This window comes from Lynx rufus, unplaced genomic scaffold, assembly GCF_022079265.1.
Source record: "Lynx rufus isolate CCGP_SWC_20201006 ecotype Redwood Valley unplaced genomic scaffold, mLynRuf1.p SCAF_2, whole genome shotgun sequence".
Taxonomy (NCBI): Eukaryota; Metazoa; Chordata; class Mammalia; order Carnivora; family Felidae; genus Lynx; species Lynx rufus.
Window position 1 is genome coordinate 170,537,829 of NW_025814834.1, and position 23,118 is coordinate 170,560,946.

The 23,118-nt window shown below is 48.3% G+C and overlaps 1 protein-coding gene and 1 pseudogene across 1 annotated transcript; both read right to left on the bottom strand.

The window, feature by feature from the left end:
* Positions 1-2,907: 2,907 nt before the first annotated feature.
* On the bottom strand, positions 2,908-3,691 carry LOC124515612 (60S ribosomal protein L17-like; annotated as a pseudogene).
* An 8,818-nt stretch (positions 3,692-12,509) lies between these two features.
* Positions 12,510-13,955, bottom strand: FOXD3 (forkhead box D3). Its single transcript, XM_047082563.1, has one exon. It carries the CDS (start codon positions 13,953-13,955, stop codon positions 12,510-12,512), a length of 1,446 nt encoding a protein of 481 aa, XP_046938519.1.
* Between the last annotated feature and the right edge of the window lie 9,163 nt (positions 13,956-23,118).

A 23,118-nucleotide genomic window follows, 5' to 3' on the forward strand; every position in this document is an offset into this window, starting at 1 on the left:
GAATCAACATTTTTTAAGGAGGGAAGTTAGAAGCTGAATGCAAATTATGTGCAAATATTTAGATTGTATCCTTGGGCTATCAATGTTAATTTAATAGTAAGAAACGCTAACATCTATTGAATGCTGATACACTCAGGACTATTCTAAGCATTTTACATGTATTAATTCATTTAATCCTCTCACTATGAGAGTAGGTTCTATTATTATTCCCATTTTACAGATAAGATAACTAAGGCACAGAGAGTTTAAATAACTTGCATAAAATAACACAGCTGAAAAGTGATGGAGCCCAAATTTGAAATTAGGCAAATTCATTTCCATCCCTGTGCTCTAAACCACTCCCTTACACTGTCTTTTGTTAGGATTTTAAGCAGAACTGCTTCTTAATTTTTCTCTTTCCCACCTACTTTTAGAACCAGTTGAGAAGTAGACACAGGAGTCACAGATAACAAATGTTATTTTTACTTCTAACGAAATCTACATTAAGTGATGTGCAACCAAGTGAACTGGCTAATAGTGGCTGAATTAGTTAGATTTACCTACCTAGTCACTGGGAGCACAAAACACCTGTAGATCTCAACCACAAGTAAGATCACGTTTTGCTAAGGTCATGGCATGACAGAGGCTGAAAACCATAATGCTTCCTTTCTGAGAGCAGGCAAATCCAAAATGTGTAGGAGTGGCTGATCCACAAATGCTCATTTCCTTCTTCTAAACTGAGTAATCAGGGGCACCTAGGTGACTCACTCAGTTCAGCATCAGACTCTTGATTTTGGCTCAGGTCATGATCTCACAGTTCGTGAGTTTGAGCCCCGCATAGGACTCTGTGCTGACAGCACAGAGCCTGCTTTGGGGTCTCGGTCTCCTTTGCTCTCTCTCCCTCTCTTTGCCCCTCCCCCTTCTCAAAAATAAAAAAACAGGGGCGCCTGGGTGGCTCAGTCAGTTAAGCGTCCAACTTCAGCTCAGGTCATGATCTCGTGGCTCATGAGTTTGAGCTGTGAATCGGGCTCTACACTGGTGGTTCAGAGCCTGCCTGGGATTCTCTCTCTCTGCTCCTTCCCTACTTGTGCTCTCCCTAAATATAAATAAATAAATAAATAAATAAATAAATAAATAAATAAATAAATAAATAAATAAATAAATAAATAAAATTTGTATTAAAAAATACCGATTAATCAGGTAAGTCCTCCTTCCTCCCTCAGAGAGGAATGAATAAGAGGTACAGGTTCATGTGTCCTCCGATGAAAATTCCTCCCCATGGAAATAGTAGGAAATAAGTATCTTCTCACCCAGCACTTCTTAGTTATTAAATTCATCTGTATAAGAAGAAAACATACTGGCTACACACCCACACAAGTAATGTGGAGGCTTCCCAGAAAGTGCATATAATATTTGAAACTGAGGTACCCTTAGAAGAGCCTGGAGTATAGAAAATTAAGTAGAACTTTTCCCAAAGCAGTATCTAGTTGAGATAATCCACTTAAAGCACTAAACACATTTCCTGGTTTGTTCTAAGTAGGCAGTTAATCAATCTTCTTAGCTTCTATCTTTATTATTATTATTATTATTGTGATTGTTGTTCTGTACACAGCTACAATTCACTTTCTGTGTGAAAACACAGAGTAAAACACTTAAATGGCTGACCAAGTCTTGTCCAGAGTACAGACACATTTTATATTTTATAGCACCGTGAATTTTGCAGAGCACTTTAACATATATTATCTCATTTGATTCCCAGAACAACCCTGGTAAGGCAGATATTATAATGGAAATTGCATTTTGTGCAGGAGTTAGATTACAAAGTAACATGTAAGGTAAAAAATCAAATATAATAAAAAATTAGTCACAAAATCCCTTAAAAGTTGCCCTTATAATAGACAAGCATATAGTCTCTCCATTAATCTAATAGTTTTCTCCTCCATTGTCTGATGTGTCTTTGGTTTAATTCTACATATAATAACTAGCTTGCATTTAGGGGCCATGTTGTACAAAAAGATAAGAGTAGTTTGTTTAAACACTGAGATCTCATCCCATTTTCTGTACAAGATGCTCACATTATAAGATACATAAGGGAACTGAAACTAACTGTGGAAACAGCAACTTCATGGCACCCTTACATATATCCCTGTGTCCCATGCCCATTGAATAGAATTAATGGCAGCTTCACATTTAAATGGTTTTCCACTCTTCCTTTCTCATACTTTTTAAGTAATGTTTGCTTTAATTTGAATAAGCTAAATAGACATATGTCTCAACTAAATCATCATGATTTGAGGTTTCAAGTGATTTAGTCAAAATCATGAGGCAGCAAACCCTAATCAATCTGATTTCTATCACATCTTCCTTTAACTATACGATATCACATCGTCCCATTAGCCAGATAGTACAACTGAGGAGATCTTTACAAGCTCAAAATTAGGCATTTGCCTGATCAGATCCCATCTAGGCAGTGACTTCTCCCAGTGAAATCTTAGTGCAGATGTAGAAAAATGTTAAAATTAGTCTACCTAGACCAGAGCTCAGCAAAGACATAAGGCACATGTCCTTGTTCTTGTGAAAGTGCTATCACATCTTTAATGACTATTGTCAAGACCTCTCATCCACAAGACTGAAAAATACCCTGAAAGTGAAAAAGTGATTTACCAAGTGGCACTACAGAGTAAATTGTTTCACATTTGTTAAGTTGTGAGAACACAAAAATGATACCTCGCTCAAACAGATGGAAGGGACGGTGGTATCAGCAACTTCATTTTTAAATATGAGATGTGACAACTATTGGTGTATGATATCAAAGAAAAAAATAAAGGTAGCCTCATGAAAATATGACCGCTATAAAATCAGCAAAACTGTAAAGTAATAATAACCACCATTTTTTTTACTTTCATTTGCATTTATTTTATACAGAATTTACTCTTGGGCCATAAGTTTTTGTTTCTTCAGTTTCTTCTGGGATATCTTTTTCTTCTGTGCAACCTCCTCTTCTGGTTTAGGAACAATCTGCTCTTTTTCAGTAAGGATCATCTCAATGTGGCAGGGAGAGCTCCCATGTGGGTTAATCCTACCATGAGGCCTAGAAGTTCTATGCCACATCTTGAGGGCTTTGTTCACCTGGATGTGCTCAATGACGAGAGAATCTACATCTAAACCCTGAAGTTCATCATTACTCTCTGCATTTTTAAGCATGTGCAGTAAAAATTCAGCACTCTTTTTGGGCCACTGAGCCTGTGTCCAGCCCCACTGTTTGGCCTGGGCACACCTCCCAACTCCACCATTATAGCCACAGAATGGCATACATTGCTTCTGAAAAGTGACATCTTTCAGATTCTTGGTTGCTTTTTGGATATGCATACTCTTGATGGCATGGACAGTTTCACATGTGTTCCTAAAAGTGAATGTGAAGATTTGAACCTCTTTTTTTTATTTTTTTTTTAATGTTTATTTATTTTTGAGAGTGAGAAAGAGAGAGGTGGGGGAGGGGTAGAAAGGGAGCCGGAGACATAGAATCCAAAGCAGGCTCCAGGCTCTGAGCTGTCAGCACAGAGCCCGACACGGGGCTCGAACCCACAAACTGTGAGATCATGACCTGAGCCAAAGTCGGATGCTTAACTGACTGATCCACCCAGGCGCCCCTTGAGCCTCTTGATTTGCATGATTTCATAGGGTTTTCTGGGTCAAGTGAAGAGCGAACCATTTTCAGAGATCATCTCAGGCCACTTAGGGGAAGAGCAATAACCACCATTTTTGAGCACTCCAAATACATTTTCATAGTAAATCTTCACAGTATGATCCCCATTTTATAGATCAGAAAACTGAGATTCAGAGAGACTAAATAACTTATGAAAATTATATTTAGGAATTGGCAGAGCCAGAATCTGACCCTAGAACTATCACATCCAAAGCCCATACTCCTTCCAGAATATCATTCTGCACCTCAAATAATAAACCCTCCTTAGCAAGGGAATCAATTTTGAAAATACAGTATAGCTATCTCTTACACAGTAAGTTTTTAGCTCTCAAAATTTAATGAAGTTTTTCCTCACACTTCATCTCAATTATGTAAGAATATTTAAAAGCAAAACATGTAACCCATTAAGTATGTATATTGAATATACTGTACTAGAATGAAATGATGGCTCCCAAAGTGGAGGGTGGATTCACTCACAGTATCCCGTAGGGGGGAGCTTCAATTTATTCATGGGGCCTCATGGATGATGGTGGTAGAGAGGGGGTGATTCAGTCCCCTACCCTAAACTACAATATACACTATCAATATCAGAGTAAAGGAGTCATCAAACTGCTGGAGGTTTGAATGACAGATGTCTTAGAAAAGTAGATATCTTAAGACAAAAGTGAAATTAAGTTTTAAAAAAATCTCTAAATTTTTAAACAGTTACTCAAAAAGATCTGTTGGCTAAAAATCTGAAATGATAGTTATAATACTATAATTCTTCTCTTTCTCTCAGCTAAATTTTCAATAGTAATCTTTACGTGGGCAAATACAGAGTCCACCAAATACTTCCAAGTTCAATGTCAAGACTAGGACTAAGAATTAGTCTTGTCTTTAAATCCAATCTATTAATACTTGCACTCGATTCCCTCCAGCAACAAGAGCAACTTTATCATAAAGTCATAATTCCTGATGTATGTGGAAAGGTGATACTGTTGAAGTACCATCAATAAAGAAGATGTTTCATAGTGGTTGTGATTAATTTGTGCTGATCTTGGTACCACCTTGCTCTTGTAACCAACATTTACATTTGCAAGATGGTAGAATTTGAGAGATGGCTTACTGGTATAATCTGTAACAATGGCAGAGGAAGAGGCTAACTGGGCTCTATAAAGACTAAATCAACAGAGACCACATAAACTAGATATAAATTTGTAAAAAAAAAAAGTTGTATTCAGTGTATAAGGCTAAAAAGCATGTTATCTTGATCCTAGTTGGAGGGCAATAGCCAAATAATCTGTGATTTCTTTTTTGTTTATATTAAACAGTAGAATCCACATGAATATTTTTCAGAGAAGACATCTAGTTTCATATGGTTGGGATGACTGCAGGTAAGAGGTGACTATTATGCCAATGGTTACAGTAATGAAAAATAAATTAAACGATTTAGCTTTTTAAAAATGCTTTTGAGCGGGGCACCTGGGTAGCTCAGTTAAGCACTGGACTTCGGCTCAGGTCATGATCTCATGTTTGGTGAGATCGAGCCCCAAGTCCATCTGTGTGCTGACAGCTTGGATCCTGCTTGGGATTCTCTCTCTCCCTCTATCTCTGCCCCTCCCCCATACTCTCTCTCCCTTTCTCAAAAATAAATAAACATTAAAAAATACTTTTTTTATGGTTAAAATAAAGAACATGAAATTCTAACAACCAACCATCCCACAAGACTTTTACTGCCAGTATTGCCTGAATTCAATCCTAGGGGAGGTGGTAGCTAGGGCTCTCTGAGAACAAGACCCCTGGACAGCCCTGAAACATGTATACTGAAGATAGAACCCTGATGCTGTCTCAAAGCTTTAGCTTTTGCTCACTTCCTCCCACAAACAATAGTTTTAATGTAAAAGCCAAACCACAGTGAATTCTTTGTTGTTTCTAGATAAAGAAACCCAACACATGATAATATGATCATCTTATAAGGTCATCTTTAATATTAAAATCTAAGCAAATGACTCTCCAATCCTCTATATTTTACTAAAGAAATAAAAGGGTTCTATAAAAGAAAGTGTAACAAATAAAGATGCCCCTAACGTTTGGCAAGGTTTGATTCCTCCTCTACTGGAATAATTAAAGCAGAAGCTGGCTAAAAACTGAAGTACCATAGAGGGGGTTTCCTCATTAGGAAGGTGGGACTTCTCATGGTATGTATTCCAGGTAGGAGAAGGCAGAGAAAACATTCCAGAAAATCTAATCACACTATGAACGTGACATGTCTTATACCTCTTAGATCTCTAATAAATGTTTTTAAAATTCCTTCATTTAAAATGTCAACATGGTGCTTATAAAAGCATTATCATAAAGAAGGGGACTGAAGAAAAGGAATGGGAAGAAAAACGGTCCCCAAACTCTTGAGAAAGACTTGATTTGATCAATTAACAGCCTTCCTCATCCTCATCCCCATGGTCCTCTCTTGTCATTCGCTAGACAAATAATTTTAGTTGTCTCTTTTGTGCTCAGCAATGTTAGACAGTAAGAAACTCACAGGGCATCAGTGACAACGCTTCATTCGTTGGCACAGTGGGCTCCAACGAGGCTCAACAAACCGGAGCTGGGAAGTTCCCTAGGGCTTCCTGGAGGAGGCGCTGCCTCCCAGTTGGAGTTTGAGAGCAAAGACAACATCAAGCTTTGGGGGTTGCTCCGGCACTGACAGCAAAGCTCCCTGCGATACCAGGCATACACGCCCCCTACAGAACAGGGTAACGGGCAAAATGTGTTGTCGACCTCTGGGAGAAAACTGAGTCGCGCTTACCATTTGTCGAGAGGAGAGAGTGGAAGGGATGGAATGAGGAAAAGAAGCAAAGCTCCCCTCTTCAATAAGGCGTGCACTGCAGCCCCTGTTGCCAGATCCATCCCAGGAAGGAGCATTCCAAATGCCCGAATCCGCGGAAGAGGGAGAGGCCAGGGCCGGGATGGCCGAGAGAACTTGCCGCGCATTGACGGCCAGGCAAACAGGACCGGGTTGGTGACACTTGGGTCTGTCCGCCACCCAGCCAGGTCTCCAGAGTCCTCACGACCCTCCTTTTAAGACTCGCCAGGGCTGTGGCCTAACTAGAATGCAGTAAACTTGCTCTCGGTTTCCCAGAGACCCCAGGCTGGGGCTTCCAGGCCGCCCGGCCGGGACTTGTTTCGCGTCGCGAGCTCTCCTAAGCGCTTGCAAGTGGGGCGCCGCGGGGGAGGGCGGGGAGGAGAGTCCCCACCGCGCCCTCCGCTGCCCCCACCCCTGCAGCAGGCACCTTTTACCGATGGGTTTTCTCCCTAATTAATTCAAATTCTCTTCTTCCCTCCCTTCAGACAGGGGGAGCTGGAGTCCCACAGGCCGAGCCCTCCTGGCTTGCGCAAAGGTGGAAGGGCGGGGGCGACTGCCGACCCCAGAGCGCTGTGGATGGGCCGCTGACCTGCGGGGTGAAGGGAGGTGCGGGCCTGGAGTTCCCGCCTTCTTTCTTCCCCTCCCAAATTACGAGGCAAGAAGGAACTCTAACCCTCGGTCCCGGCAGAACCGCCCAGTGCTGGGCTAGGGGCGCACCAGCTAGTTGGGGCGGAGCGGCCTGCCAGGTCTCGGAACCACCCCAGGGTCCAGGACTTCGATCTTCCTGGAGCCGAATCCCGCTCGGCCCAGCGCTTCTCCGTGTTTGTTGTTTGGTGTTTGTTTGTTTCCTTTTCTCTGCGCTTCCCAACCTTCTTTGCCCCAGGGTTCAGTTTTTTCCTTTCCTCAAGTCGAACATCCTTCCTAGGTAGAGAAGACTTTTTCCTCCTCTGTTTCCATAGCTTACGCTTGGGCTGCTGAGTGACCTTGGAGAAGTCACAGCACCTTCTGGGCCTATGTAAAAAGAGGGGAGAATGTTCTGTAGGACTGTTTTTTCAGAAGATACTTCCGAAATTCAGCCCGGGAGGACTCAGACCAGGGAACGAAGGCGTTTCCTCCTCCTCCCCACCTTGCCACTGACAGGACAAAGCTGTGCCCATCAGCACAATGTCATCTGGAAAAGAAGGTCTTTGAGTACGAGCTTTATATTAAAATGGGGGAGGGGTTTAATTTAATTCTTATTTTGAGAAATTCTGATGTAAGACACCCCCTCAGGAAATAAAAATAAGATGACAATGCTTTCTTAGGACTTTATGGCTGATTTTGCAGCATTTATTTTCAAATTTTATTCTGTGCAACTGCCCTCCTTGGCTGATCTTGCTCCTGGCAAGCAAAGAATGACCTGTACATTTCTAAGAAGGCAAGGGGAGGGGGTGGTGATAAGAGAGAAGTTGGCGCTAGGTATAACTCTGCCAACTGTTGGGGGCAAAGCAAAGGGATGGTGGTCTTTCACACATGTTTAAGATCTGGTTACCTTTAATTCCCCCCGGAGCCCATGTCGTCCGCTAATGGGCGTCTGTCAGCGGAGGGCTCCTGTTTCTCCACTTGCTGCGGAGAGTGGAAACAAAGGGGCAAACAGCAAAGTGGACTGCTCAGCCAGAAAGAAATAGCCAGGCCTCTAGAGCTGGCAATGAGGGCTTCTCCTCAGGCTCAAGGCATGGTAGGACTTAAGACCAGGAGGAGACTCCACCTTTTAAAAGCCTCTTCTCACCAGCCACTTTTCCTTCCAGGTAGACAGGAGCTGGAATAGGTTCTACCACCCTTCTTAGAAAAACCCACTTTTCACACCAAAAACCGAGCTTTTCAAAACCAAGCCAAATACTGCTGGTGTTTGGAACAGAGTTGTTTCTTTGTCCAGAAGCCATTAAAAAATACCACGCAAACTTCTTACATCTCCCCAGCTCCTTACAGTTTATAAAATATTTTTCACTGGCAACAGTTCACCTAATCCTGTAAGCCAAAGCATCAGGTAGACTCCTCATTCTCACGGTAGAGGTAAGGAAATGGAGAGACTCAAAGAAACCAAGCAGCTTGTTCAAGGTCACAGTCACAAAATGCCTAATCCCTGCTTGAAACCCCCCTCTGCAAGGCCTCTCTCATTTCCATTCCTTCCTGTTATCCCCCCCCCCCCCATGATTGGGCCTGGGCACCCAGAGAATGTTCTTACAACCCCTCCCCACCCCAGAAAGGAGAATATTAACTAATTCAGGATGCAGTTTGCCACCATCACAGACACAGGTGGAGTCCAACGGGCACATGCCTTTGGAACCAGCTTTCAGATCACATGAAGGCTGTGATCTTCAAGGAACCCACATTAACCCCCCCCCCCCCTTCAGCCATTGGCCATTCATGTTTTCCTCACTGCCAAGGCTCTTCCTATAAACCATGTAAAATAAATAACCTCAAATATAACTCTTAATTGCTTCCAAGTCGATGTTTCCTCATCACTAAACTTTATTGCTTCCCAATCTTTAAGATAAACTTCCCTCGGGACTCTGTCCCTTCCAGGAGACAGGCTGAGAGAAGCAGCTTCTCCGAGATTCTACCTGGATGTCCCAGACCCGGAAGATGAACAAGGGTGTCAGGGTGCTCCGAGGCTGCGAGGCAAGGAGAAGCCTCCGAGGGCTGGGGCTGGACTCTGGGAGACAAAACGGGTAAGTTTTCCATCTGCTCGTCGCCCCCTACAGGCCGCATCCGCCATCGCAGCGCGAGCCTATCCTAGCCCGTGCAAGTATTTTGCTCTAGCTAGGTTCATATTTCCCTGGACCTCCGGATTCACCCTCCATTCCCGGAGGGACTGCGTGCGAGGGCTCCACTCAGGGACTCTGCTCTGGATAAGTTCTAAGGACTACAGGCCTCGAAAGTGGATTGACATTCTGGAAATGAGTGCTGGAGGAATGGAAACCAGTTTAAATTCGTTTAGCCGAAAGCTAAAATTCTCTCCCATAAAAAATCAACCCCCTTCCTTTTTCTTTTTTTATTACAAATAAACCTGCCTAAGTGGAATAAAAAGTGGATATCAGTCGTGTTGCCTTTAAATCTCAATGTAAAGGGGGATTTCAGTGCCTTTCGTCGCTGGTGCCAGCGTTCAAACCAAATGTGAGTTTCAACCCTCCCCCACCAAATGCTTACGTTCATTATATATATTTGCATTTTCCCTTCTGCTCTAAACCTTCGTGGTTTAACAAGCTTAAACCAAAAAAAGCTTTCCAAAGGGGTACAGCCAGGTCTATCTCCCAGACATCTGCCAGCACTTTAAACAGCCGCTGGGCCAGCTTGGGGTCTGGATCTGAGAGTTTCCTATTCTCCAAGAAATAAAGGAAGGGGTCCATCTCCAGGCTCTAGTTCAAGGTTGAGAAGTAGCTAGAAGGAAAGTTTCCGGCGGATCTTTGCTCCTCTTCTCCCTGCCGCCTAATGCATCGCTGGAAAAAGCCCTGCGGATCTCAAGCGTCGGCTTGTGGCGGAGTGTCAAGCTGCGGGCTCAGGCTCGGCCGGTATTGCTGCTATGCGTGGAAATATGAGCGAGTAATTTTATAAGTAACAAAGGATCAGGGATGGAATGAGGCCTCTGTTATCCAATGTCATTTAGAAGCCTTGGATCAGCAGCTTCTTGAGGCTAAAAGTGAATTCAAGAAGCCCTGCCTTTCGCTTTTCCCAGGGGTGTCAGCTAAAATTAGAAATAACCTCTATGTGTTTGCACAAATCATGTACCATTTGCTGTTTGTGTAAAAACCGATTAGCCAGACACAACTGTGAAACAACTTGTTACTTTTATAGCTGCAACACACAAACAAATTTAGATCCGTTTAGTTTTCCTTGTAAAAGGAGATTAGAGGGGACCCGCCCGGAGACTGAGTGGTCCATAATCTCTTCTCCGTGAAGGTTACTGTTGCTTCTTTCGGCCGCAGTTGATTATCAGGTTCTTGTTTATCAGGTTAAACTATCTCACCCCCGGCAGCTTGTTTTATTTTAGGACCCTGATCCAGGAGGAATGTTTACTCAGGACACAATAATGTTTACTGTTTACCAGGAAAACAGATTCGGTATTTTCCAGGACACGTCTTTCAAAGCGACTCCGTAGCCCACGCCTATAGTAGAGAAATAAGGCTCGGATCTGAAGCCGGGAGGCATCTCCACGACGAAGAGGCGAGGTGGACGCCACCGACAGGGACTGGCTGTGTTTTGCAAGCAGGACGCGCATAGGGCCGAGCTGACAGCACTGCTACCCGTTCCAGTTTTAAAAAGCGATTCCGCATAAGTAATTGTAACAGCTAAATTAATTACAAAATAATTAGAATTGATGCCGTTTGAGGATATGTTGGTGGTGATGGAAAACGGCTTCCCGCTCTAGATGTTTTCTTTCTACCTTAGTACTTTTAAGGTTACGACAGCTGAAATGCACATTAAAAATAATCTAGGAGGACATCTCCCCATTCCTGCCCTATGATCTCTCATTTCACACTAACCTAGCCTAAGTTTATTTTAAAAAAACAAGACTTTTAAAAAAGGGGGGAGGAGGAAGGGATGATGTGCACCTATTTTTAAAAGGGTGTTAAGGCCAGTATTCTTTGGCCTTCGGAACACTGCGGGTTGGAGGGAGAGGCATGCACAGAAATCCTTCAGAAATCAAAATTATGTTCTGGATTTATTACTGCCATACAAAAGAGGTATATTATTTAAAAATATTATGAAAGAATAGGACAACTATGTATTATTGATCAGGTTAATATAGATAATACAATTCCACTGCAAAAACTAAACTGCCATAACATACATTTAAACAAAAAACTGGAGTTTATTTACCACTTCCACTAGGGGAATGAAAATAAATACTTTCAAAAATTTAAGATTTAAATGCTAAAATGGGGGGATGTTTGTAATTTATGTTTTTTGAAAGAATAATTGAAATAACCAAGGACTCTCATTATGGAAGACAAGTCTGGTATTAAAAAAAAAAAAAGATTGTGCTGTTGTTTAGACTTAGGTTATTTTTTTTTAACGGCAGCTTATTTTTGTCTATAGAAATATCTGGTCATTCAGACTTAATGGGTTGCTATGAACAAGATCCTCACCCACATTCCAATTTTATGTAAAAACTAAAAGAAAAATATTAACACGATTTAAATTAGGCATATTCTTTCCTTTCTCCAATTAAATTTTTCCTACACTCAAATCACGCATAGCTAAGTTTGAAAGGGTCATTACTTGAAACTCCTCAAATTTTTGGGAAAGATAAAATGTAAATACAATTTTAAAATATTGTCGTTTACCTCAGACCTCTAAATAAAACACTAGGGTAAGCATTTTAAAAATTTATTTACAAAGTTGTGTACAACACGATGGAATAACATTTAGAATACCATATATATTCATTCATATATAAACAGACTTTTATAATAGAATGACACTTTTTGCCTTTTGAAAATTTTTTTTATATTTAAAATCTCCCAACGTCTCTATACATTTTCTTCTCACATAAAACTGCGGAGAGTGAACCTTCAAAAAAAATGAAAGTTCAGAGCTCTAAATCTACTGAATTTTTTTTCTTAAAAAAATAAGAACCCCAAAAGGAAAGTCAATAATTTTTATACAAATATGTACAAAGAATTTCCCTCCCACCCCCACGGTACTGAGAGCAGGAGCCGTCGGGGTACATTTTCGGAAAATTCGGTTTTTCGGTTTTACCTGTACAGAAAGCTATTCCCGGCGGGCGTGCGGTGTGAGTTTGCTCCGCCAGCCTAGGTGTGCGCAAGGGGGTGGAGGCCGCCGAAGGTCGGTGTTGAGGGGTCGGGGGGAGGAAATGGAAGAGAGGCAGAGTCCGGGATTGGGCAGGGGGGCCGGGCCCGGGGCGGGGCGCGCAGACTAGAAGTGCAGCCACCGCCCCGGGCAGCCGCCCGGCCCTCGGTCCCAGCCACCGGCACGTCCCTATTGAGCGGGCCATTTGGCTTGCGCTGCAGCGGCGGCAGCAGCCGCGGCCGAGGCTGCTGGCTGCAGGAACTGTCCAGAGAGCGGCACGCTCAGGATGGGTGCGATGGTGGCCGTCGTCCGGCTCAGCGACAGCGGCTGGTGCGTGGCCATGAGCGCCGCGGACTGCACGGTCCCGGGCGGCCTCAGGAAGGACTGTGCTGCGCTGCCGCCCCCACCGCCCCCAGTGCCCCCAGTTACCCCGGCGCCCCCAGCGCCCGCCGCCGAGCCCCCGGGCGCCGCCGGGCCCCCGCCAATGATGTTTTCGATGCTGAACGACGGCCGCGCGCTCGGCTCGGACTTGATCAGTGACGCCGTGGTGCCCGCAGCGCCCGCCGTGCCCGCGGCGGCCGCCGCAGCGCCCAGGCTGTTGAGCTGCAGCTGCAGGCCCGGGCCGAGCTGCGAGCCGAAGGCAGCCGCTTTGCGGCCCAGCTCGCCCGAGGGCAGCAGCGGCACGGCAGGCGGCAGCACGGGTGCCACTGGCGGCAACGCGTATGGGTACTGGAGCGCTGCGGCCGCTGCCGCTGCCGCCGCAGCAGCCGGGTGAGAGTAGGCGCCAGCCGCGGCCGCGGGGTGCAGGCCGTAGGGGCGGCCGTAGGGCCCCGCGGCTCCTGCTGCCGCCGCCAGGCTATAAGCGCCGAAGCTCTGCATCATGAGCGCCGTCTGCTCGCGCAGGTGCTCCTGCTGGTGGCGCTTGAAGCGTTTCCGGCGCCGCAGGAAGCTGCCGTTGTCGAACATGTCCTCGGACTGCGGGTCCAGGGTCCAGTAGTTGCCCTTGCCCGGGTTGCCCGGCTCGCGGGGGATCTTGACAAAGCAGTCGTTGAGCGAGAGGTTGTGGCGGATACTGTTCTGCCAAGCGGGGAACTTCTCCCGGTAGTAGGGGAAGCGGTTGCTAATGAACTCGCAGATGCCGCTCAGGGTCAGCTTCTTCTGCGGACTCTGCAGGATAGCCATAGTGATGAGCGCGATGTACGAGTAGGGCGGCTTCACCAGGCTGTTCTTGGGCTTGCTGGGGGCCAGGCCTCCCGCCGCACCGCTGCCCGAGCCGGGCCCGCCGCCGCTCCCGCCGCCCTCCTCGCTGCCAACGCCACCCTTGCAGCCGTCAGCTTCGGAAGCGCCCGCCTCGCCCCCTGGCCCAGCCCCGGTTCCAGTCGCCTCTTTGGGCAATGCCAGGGGCTGCTGGTGCGGAGGCTGAGGCTGCCCGTGGTGGGGTACCGCTGGCGTCACCTCGTCCGCCTCGTCCAGGCGCAGCTCCGGCGGCCCCACGGGGCTATCGCAGCCCGCGTCGCTGTCCTTCTCCTCGAGCCCGTCGTCGCCCTCGCCCACCACATCGATGTCCACGTCCTCGGCCGTCAGCACCGTCTGGCCGGACATGTCGCTGGCGCTGCCGCCGCCGGAGAGGGTCATCCCTCCTCGGGGTTGGTGGCGGCGGCGGGGAAGGAGCGGCGGGGGATGGGAGTCGTCAGGGACTGCCGCCGAGCTCAGGGAAAGGGGGCTTGGGTGCTCCGGAAAGATGGGAGAGGGGAGGGGGACGTAGGTGGTTCGGGGCCCTCCCGGCTTGGCTCACACTTAGCAGCCCGGCATCGCGCGGCGCGGGCGCTGCCGTCCGCCCCCCGCGGCCGCGCTCTTCAAACTCCTGCTGTCCCTGGCTCTCGGTACTAGGTGCTCGATGCCGCTCCGGGCCACGGCGGCTTCTCCACGCCGCGCCCCCTCACTTCGCCCGCCTTCCTCGGCCTCTGGCCCGGGCGTGGAGAGCAAGAGCGGCGCAGGCGGGCGCGGGACGCCGGGCTCCCAACAGCTCGGGAGGGCGCGGACAGGGGCAACAGGGGGAGGGGGGTGTCAGGGACGCCGAGCCCCCGTAGTCGAAAGTCCCGTTTTAAGGACTGGCCTGATAGATTACTTTCTACTTAAAGATCCAGCGGGAGGCGGGGCCACGTGACCGCGCGTGACGTCAGGGCCGCGGTGGAGCCGGCCAAACTCAAGTTGGTTCAGGGAATTGTCAACAAAGGGACGAGGGACGCGCAACTCAGCGCCGCACGGTGCGCCAGCATCCCGAGGGCTCCGAGGGCGTCCTGGCCCACCCTGGACCCCAGCCTAGGCTGGAGCCTTGCTCAGGGGTCGAGGGAGCCTGTGGGTGTGAGTGTTGGAGGGTGGTTGTGAGCGCGTGAGGGCGTGGGCCTGGGAGCGTCCGCGGGACCCTGCGGCTCTCGCTGCCCTGCCCTCCCTGCCCCCTCTCCCTTCCCCCTTCCCCACTTTGCCAACACTGCTTAGGCTGGGACTGGGCAACACCGAACGAGATTCTCATCCCCCCCCCTTTTTTTTAAAGGAAAAACTTAGTAGCCTCCGTTTTGTTTTTGGGGTTTCTTTTTAGCTCTTGAGTAAGGGCCGAGCATCCGGCTCCGTATTGCTAATTAGACTTCAGATCCCCTTTCCCCTTCTGTCTCGGTGCTCTTTCGGCGGAGACAATTAGTGAGGTGACGCGTTCCCTTTCCCCTCAAAGCCAAACCACCTGGGTCCTGCCTTTGCTTTCCCCGCTAGATGTGAGCGTGCTTTTATATATATATATATATATATATATATATATATATATATATATATATATAAATTTTTTTCCCCGCGCGGCCACAACAGCGTCAGCTGGGGTTCCCGAAGGTCAGAAAATAGTTATTGATTAATCTATTAGAATAGTTGCCGAGAGAAATAAAAACGACGTAAAATAACAGCGAACCTATAAATAAAGAGGCTGTAACTAGCAGCTGGGAGTTGTTAAACGACTTAGCAAGTGAAAAAGTCGGAAATGAGGCGCTGGGGAAGGAGCCGGGACTGGCAGCGGCCTGGGTAAGTCGAGTGGAGCGAAGTAGAGGATTCCGGGCCTCCAGTTTGGACGCCGCGCTCGGGCTGGGACGCCGGGAGCTGGCGGTGTGACTTTACCGGGCGGCGGGGCCCAGCCTCTTGGGAATGGGGGGCGGCCTCGAGCATGCGGGTGGGCTAGGCTCTCAGTTGCTGCTAACTCACGTGGATTCTTTCCTCTTAAGGCTTAGGTAAATCCTCCAAGATTTGACTTCCCGCGGAAACCAGTAGCAGAGCGGGTGGAGGAGGCGAGGATGCGGCTGGTACACACCGAGTTTCCTTGGCAAGGAAAATCGATGGTAGGAAAGGCTGTGGGGATTTAACTGGGGTTGAGGGTGGAGGCTCGCAAAACCACCACCGGTGCGTGGCATTGCCAGTGCGTGCGCTTGGACCTCGCACCTCGGGATAGTGCTCCTGACCTGCTGAGTCCGCGACGCGCCACCTCTCCTTCCGAAGTTTTAGGCCGCCTCACAGCGAGCTGCAAGAGCGGGCCGGCCGTGGCGGGCTCCTTGAACCCAAGTCCTGTCTGTCCGCTAAGTCCTGGGAGGAGAATTTTGGCCTCGCCAGAGGAAGGAGCACAAGGGGAGCGAGCGGTCCGAGAGGAAATAGTTGGTGAAATATTTACAGAAGACGCTGGGAAACCGATTTAATTCCTGGTGGACAGTGGTGCTTCTGATTCCCTCAGTCTGTGTCTCTCACCTACGACGCTCTCAATCCTTGGCCTAGAAAAAAAATCCGTAAACTTACTTCATTATAGGCAGTGAGACACATAGATTGACTTTCATCTCCACTAGATAATTTCCTGGCTATAACACTAGTCCATTGGATCTCCATTTCGCAGGACGTTCCTGGTTTGTACTGGGGATTGGGGGGAGGGGGGCAGTTACTCCATCCAGAGACAGCCGCGGAACTCCAAAGTTGTTTTTTTTTGTGTGTGTGTTTAAATGATCCTCCCGATTCCCCTTTGTACCTGACCCTAAAATGTATCTCTGAGTTGATTTCCGCAGCAGCACCTCTTTGTGGCCCCGCAGGTGCGAACCGTTTACAATGCCATCTAGACAGCCTTCCGTGAAACCGACGGGAGTGGCACGAGCTGGCTGCCCCCTGCACCCAGCTGCAACTGTCCGAGCAACGCAATAATTACAAAAGGAAGGTCGGAAGGACAAAAAAGAAAAAAGAAAGAAATCCGAAATCTGAAATTCAGAAATTACTTTTACATAGCTTCAGTTGTCCAGCTCCAATGCCAGGCGTGGGCCCCAAGCCCCATTACAGCCCAAGAAGCTGGGCTCTCGTGGATGCGTGCCGTGTGTGTGTGTGTGTGTGTGTGTGTGTGTTTGAGAGAGAGAGAGAGCGCGTGAGCGTGGGAGTGGGAGTGTAGCGGCTCCGGGGGCTGCCCTCGGCAGCCTTCTTAAAGTAGCCTCCAAATGAGCCTAATTTCGATTCTGCTGTCCGCCAGGGCTGGCTCTCAGGACTCCTCGGCGCGGTTGGTCGCTGCCTCACCCTCCCTCGGCCAAGACCTGGCCTGATCCGTCCATTCCCTGGTGTCTCATTGGAACCTCCCTGGAGGAAGGGGTGGGGGGTGAACAACTCCCAGCCGCCAGTTCCATTTGTTGCGCTTTTTTCATTCGACACAATAAAAGTCAAATTAATTGATTCATACCATTAATTACGGCGCGTAGCGTGAAAAGCAACGCTTCCCCTCGGTTAGAGATCTATTGTGCTAATCTCTTGTTCAATCAGTGTTACCATCTGATGCCGGGTCTGGCCCTTACAGAAACTTTTCGACTCGATTAGCTAAATGATGAGACATGCAGGACCTACTGGCTGCGGCCCCGACGTCCGTCGCCTGTGCCGGCCCAACCGCTTAATATCGATTTCCAGCCAAGGCAGCGGATTTTCCCGCGACCACCCTGGACTGGGGAACCCGCCACGGGTTTCCCCCTTCCGGGCTGACTGTAGCACCAGCGCAACCTCCCGGGGCCGGAAGGAGGCAAAGCAGCGGCCCAGGTGGGAGGCCGGAAGGTTCCCGCAGTCCTCGCTGCGGGATGCCGCCGGGGCGGAAGGGCTGGAGCCCATAGCTGTGCAGGGACCTGCCTTTCGCCGACTAGATTCTGGGCTAAGTAAATCCTGCTTGCCTCGTAATTGCAGTTTGCAGCTAAGAGCCCACAAATCGTCAGTTACTGCCAGACTTCAGGACAGAGAGAGACTGAAGAAGCGAGACAGCTACAGAGAGAAAGTGACACATTAGTCGCGGAAAGAAAAATATGATAGAGGGACCAGAAATATTTGGGGGTGGGGGAGGAGAAATGTGGATTAATATTGTCTGGGTCGCAGAGGGCTACTGGGGAAGATAGAAGGAGAACGAGTACACACACACAATTATTATGAGTGAGAGTAACTACTTGGGTCGCAACAAACAAACTTCCCAAGAGGAATTTAAAGAAGATGGCACCCAGCTGTCTCACCTGTTCAAATGTTTGAAACGTTTCAGCCAAAGGAGAAGGGAATGAGGCTCCCTGCGTTTCTCCTGGGGCCCGTAGAGTCCGTGGTACCCAGCTAGGGAAGCCACCTGAACGGGATCCTTCGAGGGCGAGGTCGTGGCGGTGGTGGAGGGGACCGAGGTTCTAGCAACAGGAAACAAGAAAAGTGGAGTCTGGATCGATAAGAAGGAAATTGAGACGTCTCCGGGGAGGGGAGATTTAGTGTGTTCTGGGGGGTGAAATGGGGGTGGGGGAACAATTTATGACGGAGAAGAGGAAGTTAATTACAACTCAATTTGGGTTCCTAAGTGGTCAACACTGGAGGAGAGGCACGGTAAGAGTGTGCGGGAGGCAGGAATGGCCCACCTACCCCTCGCCAGGCCCAAGCGAACCCAAGTGCCCTCTTCCTCCTCCTTTAAGTCAGGGTCTATGCCAACGGCTTGAATAAATCGTTGGTCCGAAGTGAGATAGAATCATCACGCCCGTGCGCTGGTGCACTTTTTCTTATAATCCGGGGAGATGTGACCAGTTTCTGGGCAGTAAGGGGTGCCTCCCCCACCGAGAGCAGCCGCCCTCTATAGCAGAGGGAAGGAAACGTGGGTGGAGCCCATTTGGAAAATACCCCTCCTTTCCCTCCACTCCCGCCCCCCACCCTCGTCCCAAGAAACAAAGTCGGCTTCTTCTTGACAATCTTCATAGATATGTTAAACTATTATCAGCCTCTGTTTGGATGGCCACCACCGGGCAAGGTGGGACGGGCTGAGATGACACCCAGGTCCCCAACCCACCCAGATTATTTCTATTTCCAAGTGGGTGGGATTTTCAACTCACTTCCCACCAACCTTGTGTATGTCTCCAGATCTCTTTGGGGTGGGGAAAAAAAAAAAGAAGCTAATTTAACGTTCTTGTTTGGATTTCCATCTCAAAACTTCATTTATTTTCAAGGTGTCCGCCACTCAGGGCCCATGCCAAGAAGTACCTATAAATGGCGAAAGACCAAAGGGAAAGGAGGAGAAAGAGAGAGAGGGAGAGAGAGGATGGTTTCGAATTTATTTATATTGGAAATGTATAAACATCCATTCTGTAAAAGGCAACACGTTTAATTAACGATGAGAGAGCAGTTAGGGGCAGAAAGCTAGTAAAATTGTGTGATAAATTTATGGCATTGTTAGCGTGCTTTTAATTATGGCTATTATGTTAATTATTTCACATTAGCATGGAGTTATCAGCAGCATGTCAGATTTAATCAAAACGAGCCTTTCTCTCGAAAATTGTTCTTTTCATCCACGAGGAGAAAGGTCCTGGGCAATATCGGGGCTTAAAAATGACTTGGCATTGAAAGCTCGTGTCTTTCCGACACGGTTTGGAGCGATGCGGCCGGGCCCGGCTGTCCGCTGGCTCCCTCCAGGCTACCGGCAGCTCGCGGAGGAGCCGAGGGCTGGGTTTTTAGGAATTCACCATTTTCACCCCCTTCGGAGCCGACACTTCATCATACGGGTTCATTCTGTCAAACAATATGATGCTGCTCATTTTTATCTGTCCCGCTTTACAAAACCCCATTCAGCCCGCCGAGGAGCAACAAAAGCCTCGGAGCGGCGCTGCGGCCGCTGGCGGCCACGGCCTGCCCGGAGCCCCAGACTGAAAGGCAACAGGGTCCGAGGAAAGCAGGCGGCGGGCGCGCGCCCCTCGCCGCCCGAGGGAACGCGGCCGGCCGGGGCCCGCGCGCCCAGGTGACCAGCCCTCGGGTGTGGCCCGGGCGGGACACGCCTCTCCCAGGCCCGCGCCCGCCTGCGGCCTCCCCTCAGGCGCAGGCCGGTAGCACCTTTCCCTCCTGGCGAACGACTCGCCCACCCAGGCCACATCGATTTTTTTAATCACTGCCGATCGATTTATTGGGAGCAAATAAATAGCCCGTTTTGGAAACGTTTCAATTGTTGCCTTGATGGTTGGGCGACGCGGGCTGGCGCGCAGGGCCGAGGGGCGCGCGCCGGAAAGGGCTTGTGGGAAAGTGCGGAGCGCAAAGGCCGAACGCCACTTGCCGCGGGAGTCTCGTGTGTGTGCGCGCGCGGGGCCGCCCACCACAGGTGCTCCTGCGCCTCCATCTCGGGCGATGCCCCGGCGTCCTCGAGGGTCCGTCCGGCTTCCTCCTCTCGCACTCAGCTCCCTCTGGCGGCGGGGCGGGCAGGAGCTCAGCGCCAGCCTTTCCACCTTGTCACGTCCAGGCAAGTTCGCCCGGGTCTCTGATTCCTTAGCAAAGTTTTCCTTCAGGACACCGAGCGGCCCTGAGTCCAGTCCCCGGACGCTCGCAGGTTGAGGCCTCTCAGGCCCACGAGCAGCTTGCGCCCACGCCACTGGCCTTCCGGCCCAGGCCCGCGGACGCCACTGCCTCCGGGTCCCTGGATCGGGAGCGGTCTTCGGGAGCAGGACCACTCAGGCCCCCGCCCTTCCCGGGACAGGGCTGTGGACCGGCCAGCTGTTGCCTTATTTTTAGCGCCATTCCATTCGCGCGGTTATATTTAACTCGATCCACTCCTCCGAGGAGGTCGCTCGGACATCGAATTCTCTACATCGCAGCCTAGGCCGGCCCGCCTCGCCTCAGGGGCGGTCCCTCAGGGGCAGATTGGAAAACCCCTGCTTAAGAATCTTTGACATCTCTGGAGTTCGGCTGGGAGAAGAGAGGTTGGGAGGGCTGGTTCTAGGAGCTGTCGCTAGCGCGCCTGCCTGCACTCTGCGTGGAGGTGCAGTCTTGGGTGGGGGGAAGGGGAGTACGGCCAAGGAGTCAGTCCCCAGGGAGGGTGCTCTGCGGGGGGGGGGGGGGGGTGTCGGGTCCACTTCCTTCTTATGCATGGCCCAGAGTATCCATCCAGGTGAACTGGAAGACCTCTTACAACTTTGACCTTCAGAAGGTTTATGATTTTCTATTCCTGCAGAAGTCCCCCCTTCTCCCTAGTCCCAAACACAAACTCAACAGGGTACTTAAATTTGACTGGCATGTTGGCTTTCTGGTTCCAGCCCAGTCTTCCCTTGACAGAATCTCAAGAAGACCATGCCATGGACTCAGTCACATCCTGGGGAAAGGACCCACTTAGATCACATGTAGAAACGCCATTCTAACATACTTAATTCACTCAGCTCAAAGTGAGTTTACAAACAATGCAAAAGCCACATACTAAAGGTACGCATACAGAGCTGGGACATGGAAACACACTCTTAAAACTTAAATTCTCCTTCTGACACTTTTATGTATGTATTTATTTATTATTAGAGAGAGAGAGAGAGAGAGAGAGAATCTTAAGCAGGCTGTGCACTCAGAGCCCAGCCATATCGGGATCCCAGGACTCTGGGATCATGACCCCAGTGGAAATCAAGAGTGCCGTGCTCATCATGCTCATTGGACTGGGGCACCCAAGTGCCCTTCCTTCTAATACTTTTAAAGAAAGAACTTTCTTAACCTTTGGTCCAAAGCGGATATTTCTGGCTGCCTCTTTTTGTAGATCTCCCTGCAATGTATAGGAGAAGGATGGAAGTCATACAGCTGAATTCAGTGGGAGGGGATGTACAGTTGACCCTTGAACAATGTGGTTTGAAATGCACAGGTCCACTTATAGTCAGGGTTTTATTTGTTTTGTGTTGTTTTTTAAGATTTTATTTTTAAGCAATCTCTACACCCAGTGTGGGGGGCTCGAACTCACAACCCCGAGACCAGGAGTCACTCCCTCTATTAATTGAACCAGCCAGGCTCCCAAGAAGGGTTTTTTTTTTTTTCCATACAGTACAGTACTATAAAAGCATTTTCTCTTCCTTATGATTTTCTTAATAACATTTTCTTTTTTTCTAGCTTACTTTACTGTAAGAGTATAGTATATAATACATATAATATACAAAATATGTGTTGACTGTTTATGTTATTGACTAGGCTTCCTGTCAACACTAGACTATTAGTAGTTAAGTTTTGGGGGAGTTAAAAGTTATACCCGAATTTTTGACTGCATTGTCGGTGCCCCTAACCTTAGCATTGTTCAAGGGTTAACTGTATAAATAAATGCATATATATTCATTTACTCATTTATTAATACTTTGAACAATTCTAAACTCTGGAAAAGGCTAGGGAGGAAAAGAATTAAATTCAGGATTCCACGGTGATAAGTACTGTGGTAGAGGTAAACAGAGCACTTGGGAGGGCTCAGTGGGTGGGAAATGAGAAAATGTGAAGCTTTCCAATACAGAAGATAATACTGACCAGCTAGCTCTAACTTCAGGGGGCATTGGGAAAAAATCAGGGAGGAGTAAATTAGAACCTGGGGTACTTTGGGAAAACAAAGTACTAAGATGACTGAGTATCCTTCTAGATAGGCCACTGGGTACTTGGTCTCAAGGGAAATGGGGAATAGAGTGTGACAAGGAAACAGATGAGAATAGGAAGAAGGGAGAAGGTATAGTATAGAAATAGAACTTTGCTTAGAAATTTGGTCTAGGTCCAGTATGACCCATTTTAGATGACATGCAAGTGCTTTGACTAACACATGGGAGAGATTTAAATGGGAACATAGATGAAAGGAAAAGATTTTATGGAAGAGCCTGACAGGGAGAGACTACTGAAAAGACTGGCTAGTAGGCCCATCTCCTTTTCTAACCTTATCATATTAGTTCATCGAGGGCCAGGCACTGGAACTACAGGAGTTAATAAGGTAGACTCCACTTTTATAATATTAACTCCACAAGGTTAGGAATTTTCATCTGCTTTGTTCACTATTGTATCCCTGGCCTCCAGCTAAACATTGCCTGGGTGGGGAGTAGGTGAAAGTTGGGGGGTGGCACTAAACATGGGGAAGGAGAGTCATGCTCAATAAATATTGATTAAATGAAGGCATCAGTAAGACACAGCCCCACTCTGATGGGTGACTTATTGAAGAAATCTATAGCTAAAATGTAGTGTGATGAATTATAAATACTTAGAATATTATAGGAGTGCAGAGTAGACATACCTAAGTCTTCTGGGAAAAGACAAGGACTACATAGGAAGGTTTCCCAAAGGAAATAATGCTTGAACTGTCTTGAATAATGATAACTGCTGTTAGATGGATGAAGAGAGGAACAGAGTTCTAGGCAGAGAACACAGCATGAGCAAAGACACAGAGGTATAGGAGATGTGAGAAGTGTATAGTCTAATATGACAGAAATAGGAGGCAGGGGGCGCCTGGGTGGCTCAGTCAGTTGAGCGTCTGACTTTGGCTCAGGTC